This window comes from Magnolia sinica, chromosome 16 (assembly GCF_029962835.1).
Source record: "Magnolia sinica isolate HGM2019 chromosome 16, MsV1, whole genome shotgun sequence".
Classification (NCBI taxonomy): Eukaryota; Viridiplantae; Streptophyta; class Magnoliopsida; order Magnoliales; family Magnoliaceae; genus Magnolia; species Magnolia sinica.
The window spans coordinates 58,040,631-58,050,051 of record NC_080588.1 but is presented as its reverse complement, the minus strand read 5'-3'; the positions used below and the strand labels follow the sequence as shown (position 1 = coordinate 58,050,051).

General features: G+C 41.9%; 1 protein-coding gene across 2 annotated transcripts in view; it reads left to right on the top strand.

Annotated features, from left to right (window-relative positions):
* Window positions 1-1,007: 1,007 nt before the first annotated feature.
* The window catches only part of LOC131229883 (casein kinase II subunit alpha-2), a 41,252-nt gene continuing 32,838 nt past the window's right edge, over window positions 1,008-9,421 (top strand). Inside the window, exon 1 of one of the 2 annotated variants that reach the window (XM_058225932.1) lies at window positions 1,008-1,350. In XM_058225932.1, the coding sequence (XP_058081915.1) occupies window positions 1,103-1,350 (248 nt within the window). In that variant the 5' untranslated portion in view covers window positions 1,008-1,102. The remainder of the gene's footprint in view (window positions 1,351-9,421) is intronic. The other variant, XM_058225934.1, reaches the window with a different exon arrangement.

Below are 9,421 nucleotides of genomic sequence, written 5' to 3'. Positions count from 1 at the left end.
TACATCCTGACCAAGACCAACCCAATGTCGGGTCGGTCACAGGTTGGTCGGGTTGAGCCTACCCAACTTTCAACCCTAAAATTATATATGGTACGTAAAATAATTAAATTTGGTTTAGAAAATATTCTTGTTATATGAATAAAGAAAGAAATTAAAAAAAAGAGAATTTTTTTTTTTTATATGCTTATATTTACATATTTATATTAATATGTGTTAGGAAAAAATGTAGGTAGAATAAATTTCTCCACATAAAAAAACAAAAGAAAAAAAAGAAAAGAAAGTGCATAGGGATACGATTATAGCTATGGTTATAATCCGTAGCCATAGATCGGGGGTGGAATCGCGGAATCCACGATTAATCGCCGATAGGGACAGCGACTTGCAGTGAAATCATGGGATCTGCGATTGATCGCGGAGCTACTGTTATGGCCACAAATTATAACGTAGCTATATCTGTGTCCCGGTGTGGCCATTACCATTCTGCTTGAACGTCTACCTTTGAAACCCTTTTAGGGGCCACACAAGTTTGGATCATTATGAAATTTGTTTTTCCTCTTCATCTGGGTCATTCTGACCTTATGAATAGATTGGATGGAAAATAAATGTTATGGTGGGCCCTACAAAAGTTTCAATGACGAAAATCAATTTTCTGTGGCTCTGTGTGGTGTGGCCTAGTTGATCTTTGGATATGATTTTTTTTTTTTTTTGATAATGCTCCAAAATGATCTCGAAATAAGGATGAACGTTGTGGATATAATAAATACATAGGTGTGAGGCCATGTAACTTTGATCTCTTTTAAGCCGTTCGTACAACTCACAGATGGAGGAGCGTCAGCGCTCGTCTTCGCAGTGAAAAGGAGGGGTAGTTTCGTCCTCAAAGTTGCTGTCCGCGCGTGCTAGTCTAAGTTGGTAACTTAAGTTTGTATTCTTTCATAAAAACCGCTGGGTAAAAGGTTTTGTCTACAGTGGTCATTTTCTCGCATATAAATGGTCTGCAGACTAACGTGCTCTTGCCCCAAAGATGGTAGAAATCAGATACCCAGACGGAGCGGTCGAAGCAAAGATTTTGGATTGGAAAAAGGGCATTTTGGGAATATAGTAGATGAAAGATGCATCCAATCCTCAATTACTCATACGATTCTTACTAGCGAGCGCGCTCGTCGCCTTCCATACGCCGGTAGAGCATTGCCCTAACCTTCACCCCGAAATCGAGAACCGCAGAAGGAGAGGAGAATCGTCTTCGTCCTCCTCACGAGCTTCGGTCATGTCCAAGGCTCGAGTCTACGCAGACGTTAATGTCCTCCGCCCCAAAGAGTACTGGGACTATGAATCTCTCGCCGTCCAATGGGGGTAATCACTCAAAAAAATGGGCCCCTTTCCCCCATTTTATTTATTTATTTATTTCTTTCAAAAATGAGTTTTTGGTTTCTTGGGTGTTTTTCATTTGTTAGAATTTCTGATGAAAAAAGTGCCAAGAACGAAATCTTGTTGAACGGTAGGAATAGGAATCCTTGTATTTTATTTTTCTTCTGAAAATAGCGATCGGATTGCTTGTCTTGCTGCGTGTGTTATTCCTGGCGCAATGTTGATAGAGATGAGTATATATATATATATATATATATATATATATATATATATATATATATATATATATATATATATATAGCAGTAATTGTAATCTTGGTGAATATTATTTTAGGAGAAAAGGAAAGAATTTGTTGGTAATTGAATGGGAGCGGGGCATGTTTAGATTGGGGATTGGGGATTTAGATGTTGAGAAATGCTATGGTGATTCACGGGAGGGGAGATTGACAAGGCGAGTTGCGGCACACGTTTGGTAGACGGGCTAAACATTAGTGGGCCCCACTGTGAGCTTGTGTGGAACATAAATCCATCTAATCCGTTCTTAGTGTGGGCAGCACTTTTATGAGGAAAATGGATGGTTAGAATTGAATTACCAGCTACCTATGCTAAACATGCACGTGTGGCCCGTTTGATGAATGTAGAAGCCTTGGTGTTGGGACAGCATGTTTATGTTGAACCCCATCCAGTGCATGGCTTGATGTCACATGCACGTTCCGCGATCCACACCCTCCTTGTCCAATGTGCTTTAACATCTCGTTAGCATTTTTCTGCCGGCGACAAAGGTATTTATATGCGTTGACGTATGGGGCCCGTGGATCATTGTGAAATTGTCTCTCATTCATCTAGCATTCTGCCTAACTTGCAGATGAAGATGAGAATTTTGATGAAAGTGTTATAAAATGCTCAACTTCAAACACATTCTCAAAATCAAGAAGTCTAAGAATTGGAGCTTTTGTCATTTTCAACTTGATTTCTTGAAATGCCTTTGTTGTTGCTTTGTTCCACTCAAATGGACTGACCTTCATACATTTAGTAATGGGTGCCATGATGAAACTAAAGTTTTAAACAAACATTCGATAAAATGTCGTAAGCCTGTGAAAACTATGAACCTCATGAATGTTTACGGGAGTAGGTCATTCAACAATGACCCTTCTATTTTCAGAATAAGCTTTTACACCTTTTGCTAAAACGATGAACCCTAGAAAAACCATGCTACGACTTATGAAGGTATACTTCTTTAAATTTAGAGTTTCTCGTGGAATAATACTCTCATCACTTGCCTATGATGGTCCAAATGATGTTTTTGTGAACGGCTATAGATGAGGATATCATCAAAGTATACAATGACAAACTTGTCAATGAATGGCTGCAGAATTTGCGTCATCACCCACATGAACTTACTAGGTGCATTTGTCAAGCTAAAAGGCTTGACTAGCCATTCATACAATCCACGCTTTGTCTCAAAAGCGGATTTCCATTAATCTCTAGAGCGAATTTTTATCTGGTGGTACACGCTTTGCAAATCAATCTTCGAAAAGATTGTAGCATTCACCATCATGTCCAATGTGTCATCTAAACGTGGAATGGGAAACAATCCTTTACTGTTATCTTGTTGATGGTGTGACTACGAACACATCCATCAGTTGCCATTCTTCTCTGGTGTCAACGACGCCGGCACGACATACGGGTTGAGGCTATCACGAATGAAACCCTTTGTTAGCAATTCCTCCACTTGTCGATGAAGCTTTGCATGTTTTATTGGGTTTATTTGGTATGCATGAAGATTTGGTAATGGTGCTCAAAGTACCAAATCAATTGTATGCTAAATGTTGCACATGGGTGAAAGCTCACTTGGTAGTACATTAGGGACTAGATCCTGAAATTGGGACAATGTACTGAATCTCAGGTGGTTGAAAAACGACATCACTAGTTGGACCGGTCTTGCATCTTACTAGAGCATACATGATATCCCCTGTTCATAACTCTCCTCCACAATTTGGGCCGTAATCAACAGTGTGGAAGCCGGGTTTGCCTTTTCGGATTCGTCATCCTTCATAGGGTTAAGAGTAATGGTCTTCCATTTATACATAAAGTTGTATGTGTTCTTGCAACCTTTATGAGTTACATCCTTGTTGTATATCCATGGGTGCTGCAATAGTATGTGTGACCTTCATTGGAATGATGTCACACCAAAGCAATTCTTCATGATGACCCAGAGAGAAGTTCACTAAGCACCTCGTAGCCACACAGTCTTGTATGGCTTGGGATGCTTTCGAGGTTTCTGTTTCAACTCGTCCACCATGCTTTGTGATGCCTACATTCATGCTGCTACCTTTATCACCTTGACAACCTTTCCACCATACGATACTCGTGTATGGAAGATATTGGTTCTCAACTAGTTTTCTTAGGCCTCATCTTCTAGTGCTGTAAGAATCCTTCTAACTGCCAATGATAACTTGTTTTCGTTAAGGCCATCTAGGCCTTCCTTAGGTTCCTTCTCGTCATCTTCTAGATCGTTTTCATGTTCATCTTCCACTTGGTTTGTAATGAAGTTTTTTACCTTGTAAAACTGAAGATTGTGAGGGGGATACTTTGTTGCGTAATGTCCACGACCATCACACTTGAAGCAAGTGTTGGTCGACCTCCCCTACGTCACTGCGACAGACTTTCCCTTTGTATCACAATTTCGAGAAAGATGATTGGAGGCTAAGTTTTGACCAATTTTGTAATAGTGAGGCAACTTACTGTAGGGCACGAATGGTTCCAGATGTGCTATGGAGCCACTAATAGTAGGGTGGGTGGATGCATAGCCTCTGCCTTGAGAGCTATTGCGCCGTATCACCAACTTCTGCTCCTGTAGGCCATTTGATACGTTCGTCTACACTATTGAGTTGAATGGTCACTAGTTCTCTTTGAATATCAAGCCGTAGTCCATTACAATAACACGCCATTTTTTGTTTTCTAGTTTTTGTTAGGCGGCAACAAATAACTAAGTCATAATAATATTGTGTGTATTCCTCGAAAATCAGATTGTCTTGCCGAAGCATGAGGAGCTTTTGGAAAGAAGTCGTCTTATAATCCAGCGGTAGAAGTCTCTGCTTCAATCTTGCCTTCATTTCCTCCAATTACTTACGGGAGGAAGGCCGCACTATTGTAAATATTCTTCAATAGCATATCGCTAGTCTTGAATTGTTTCACCCTTAAGTTTCAGGGTAGCAAAACGTAACTTGATGACTTCTTCCATTTCGTACAAACCACAATATTCCATAACGGTAATGGTGGCCATAACGGCCACCACTGTTACCTTTACAATACGGGTCATAACGGATATTACGCCCCCCTGTAATAGCCGTTACAGTCTCTCTCTCTCTCTTAATTAAAAAAACCCCAAAAACATGTATCTACCCTAAAGTTGATTTTTTTCTTTTCAAAAAACCTATATTTGCTCAATAATTGACCATTACGAGGTTGTTCAATACGTTACAGGGGGAGAAACGGGCCGTTAATGGTGGTTACAGATCATTTTTTCTATAACAACTGTTATGGTCGTTATGACCTCATAACATGCAACGATTGCCATCGTTACCTTTATGGCCCCATAACGACCTTTACGGCATACCATGTGATGCGGACACAAGCGCATTCAAGGTGTACCAACGAAGAAAGCGCCAACCACAAGTGCCGTCCTTGTGGATAGGCGACTATTGAGGAGCTGAAGACCTTTCACTTGTGATTGGACATATAGAAGACCCCACTCAGGGAAGACACATGTGAAGGAAGATTGGATAAAGAAGACCGAGCGCCCAAACTTTCCCGTACTTATGTTATTTGCGCGTTTTTGACTTAGTTAGGGGTCTTTTAGTAATTTTATGTCTTTATTTGCTTATCCTAGGGGTATTTTAGTAATTTTATGTCTTTATTTGCTTATTTATGTGGGCTAAAGCCCTAAACTCAAATTTTAACTATTGATTAATGAAAAGCAAACCCTTTGGTTGCCTCCTTCCTCTCTTCTCTCTAATGGTGCTTCTTCTCTTCCCTTGATCTTCTTCTCCTAATTTCTTCTTGTGCCCCTCCAACTTCTTCAAGGTAATAATTTTCTTCCTTCTATTTTTCAGTTTTGGCTAATCCTTCTTCGATCAAAATCTTGAGAACCGATCTAAACCCTAAACCCCCAAATTCTCAAATCCCTAATCCGAGAAACTTCTTGGTTCTTCGAACTAGTGATCTTCGTTGATCGATTGGGTGTGACCATGCAAGATCGGGAGGTCCCATCCCTCGCCGGATCCAACCCAAGTAGTAATTGAATTCCATAATCCATGGTTGTGGTGATGGCCCGCTCCATTGCATGTTTCCTTTATGATTTTCTCAGTTATGATGATTACTGTTAGAATTTTAGATCATTTATTCCTTTTATTTCCGTTGTTTAATTGTGTCCATGAGCATGCATCATAATTAGGGTTGTCCTGCGTCAAATTTGGTATCAAAGCCTAGGCTTGCATGGTTTTTGTCTAGATCGAGTTATCAAATTAGGGTTTTGATTTTTAGGTTTAACTTAGGAAAGTTCCAGGTTTAGAAAGTTTTCAATTTTAGAAAGTTCCTAATCTGGAAAATTTCCAGATTTGAGTTGTTTCCTGTTTCAACTTAATTGTATCAGTTCATAGTAGTTTTGCATTCATCGCATTCATCTTGAAAGTCATAACACCTAGTAGTCTAGTTAGGTAGAGTTTGATTCAAGTCTTCATTGTATGCCCACGAGAAGAGGTAGAGGTTTCAGACTTCAACCTACCATGAATAACGAGCAGTTATCTGAGCAACTTGCTCAATTGATACAAAAGATAACCGCCCTAGAAACGGGTCAAAGGCGTGAGTTTGCCCGCCTTGAGAACCAAATTACCACTACCATGACTAAGGTGGAGCAACTAGAGGCGTTCCAAAAGGAAAACCCCTTTGTAGGAGAAGATGCGCACTCCCAAGTGGAAGGAATTATTGAAGAACGCGCTGCCACATGTGGTGGTAGTGAAGATAGAGATCGTGGTAACGGTTCGTGGTGTGGTGCGAGAGGCACGAGCCACATGTGGTCATCAAGACCGCTATGATCCAGATGAGCGTGCGATGAAGAGTGTGAGAGTTGAAGCCCCGGGTTTTGATGGGCGCTTGGATCCCAAGGCGTTCCTTGACTGGGTTGCTGACATGGACCACTACTTTGAGTGGTATGGCATGTCGGAAAACCGTCAAATACGGTTTGCTAAGATGAAGCTTGTGGGTTAAGCCAAGCTCTTCTGGACCAACACCGAGCGTAGGATAGAGAGAGTTGGTAGAGCCCCTATCACACATTGGTATGAGATGAAAGAGAAGTTGAAGGAGAAGTACCTTCCTTTCTCATACCGTCAGAAGTTCCTTGACCAATGGCAATCCTTACGCCAAGGGTCAATGCCTGCCGCTGACTATATCGCTAAATTTGAAGAGTATGTGATGCGATGTGATATCCGAGAAGACCCTCTAGTAACGCTCTCGCGTTTCAAGACGGGCCTTTGTGCGGATCTTCAGCGCGAGCTTATTACTCGGCTTTTAACGGACTTAGATGAAGCATATCAAGTCGTGCAAGAGTTAGAGCAATATCTGAAGGCTCCTGTTGTTCGTCGTTTTGAGTCCCGAGACTCCAGTGCTAGATCTAGTTCCCAAGGAACTAGACCTAATATTGGTAAACAACCTAGGGCACAGGCGACCATTCCATCTAGGCCTAGGGAGGACAAGGGCAAAGGGGTTCTTGGTGCCGGTCCTAGTAACATGAGCCAAGTGAGGTGCTATGAGTGTGGCAACCTTGGCCACATGTCTAATCAGTGTCCTACGAAGAGCCGTGGGAGAGCCTTAGTTATAGGCGAGTCCCACGAGGGTGGAGATGACCAGGGTGATTATGAAGTTGAAGAGTATCACCCTGAAGGAGGACTTATGATGAAGAAGAAGTGGATGGAGAAGCAATGCTTGCAGTAGTCAGGCGTGTGTTAGCTTAGTCTAGAAGTAGTGCTGACTGGCGTCGAAGCACTATCTTCTACACTATTGCCAAGTGTGGTGAAAAGAATTGTAAGGTGATAGTGGACAGTGGAAGTTGTCAGAATGTGATTTCCACTAGCACTTTAGATCGCTTAAAACTGAAAGCCACACCTCATCCAGACCCGTATAAAGTTTCTTGGGTTGACAAGACATCCCTACCTGTCACCCAGCAATGTCTAGTCCCCATCGAGTTTGGGTCATACAAAGAGTCCCTGTGGTGTGATGTTTTACCTATAGATGTGGGACATGTTATCCTAGGTAGACCGTGGCTATTCGATAATGATGTCATGATCTTTGGCCGTTCGAATACGTGTACTTTTATGTATAATGGTAAAAAGATCAAACTTAATCCCATGCCACCTGAGAATACATTAGGGAAGAAGAAGGATGAGAAAGCAAGTGAGCCTAGAGAAATGGGAAAATCCAAACCTAAGTCTTTACATATAATCAGCGCAAGAGAGTTTGAAAAAGAGGCTAAGGAGGATTCTATAGTGTATGCCCTTGTGGCTAGAGAAATTACACCTGAGGTTCCATCAGAGTTGCCCCGTGAGGTGACCTCGGTCCTGAAGGAATACAGTGATGTATTTCCTGAAGACTTACCGAATGAGTTGCCACCTATGAGGGACATACAACATGCCATTGATCTTGTCCCAGGGTCTACTCTACCGAACCTTCTTCACTACAGGATGAACCCTGCAGTGCATGCAGAGTTGAAGAAGCAAGTTGATGAGCTTCTGCAAAAGGGTTTCATCCAAGAGAGTATGAGCCCGTGTGCTGTGCCTGCATTGTTGACGCTAAAGAGAGACGGCACGTGGCGCATGTGTGTGGACAGCCGTGCCATAAACAAAATTACTGTCAAGTATAGGTTCCCTATACCTAGACTTGATGATATGCTTGACATGATGGCCAGGTCCACTATATTCTCTAAGATAAACCTCAATAGTGGATATCACCAAATCCATATACGCCCAGGAGATGAGTGGAAGGCGGCGTTTAAGATGAAAGATGGGCTGTATGAGTGGTTGGTCATACCCTTCGGCTTGACTAACGCACCCAGTACTTTTATGCGGGTGATGACACAAGCTTTGAGGCCATTCATGGAAAAATTTCTAGTGGTGTACTTTGACGATATTCTTATTTATAGTACCACTAAGGAATCACACCTTGAACATTTAAAGAAGGCCTGTAGTGTCCTTAGGAAGGAAAAGTTGTACGCTAATCTTAAGAAATGTGCATTCATGTCTAGCCAAGTTGTGTTCTTAGGATTTATAGTGTCATCTGAATGGATGCGCGCAGACCCTGAAAAAGTCAGGGCCATAGTTGAGTGGCCAGAACCAAGGAACATTCATGAGGTGCGAAGTTTTCACGGCCTAGCAACTTTTTATCGTTGGTTCATTAGGGGTTTTAGCACGATCATGGCTCCCATTACCGACTGCATGAAAAAGGGAGAGTTCGTGTGGTCTAAAGCCGCCGTCAAGGCTTTTAAAGAAATTAAGGGCAAGATGGTGGAAGTTCATGTCATGCGTCTATCTGACTTTTTTAAAGTCTTTGTAGTAGCGTGCGATGCGTCTGGTGTCGGGATAGGTGGAGTGTTGAGTCAAGAAGGACACCCAATGACTTATTTCAGTGAGAAACTTAATGAGGCAAAACAAAAATACTCCACTTACGATAAAGAATTTTATGCGGTAGTGCAATCCCTGAGACATTGGCAAAATACTCCACTTACGACAAAGAATTTTATGCGGTAGTGCAATCCCTGAGACATTGGCGACACTACCTCCTACCGCAAGAATTCGTTTTGTTTTTTGACCATGAGGCTTTGAGATATTTGCATTCTTAGAAGAAACTCAACCTAAAGCATGCCAAGTGGGTAGCGTTTCTTCAGGAATATTCGTTTGTTTTGAAACACAAGGCTGGGGTTGAAAACAAACCAGCGGATGCCCTTAGTAGGAGAGTGGCGTTGCTCAACTCCTTGAGTGTAGAGGTAGTCGGATTTGAGCAACTG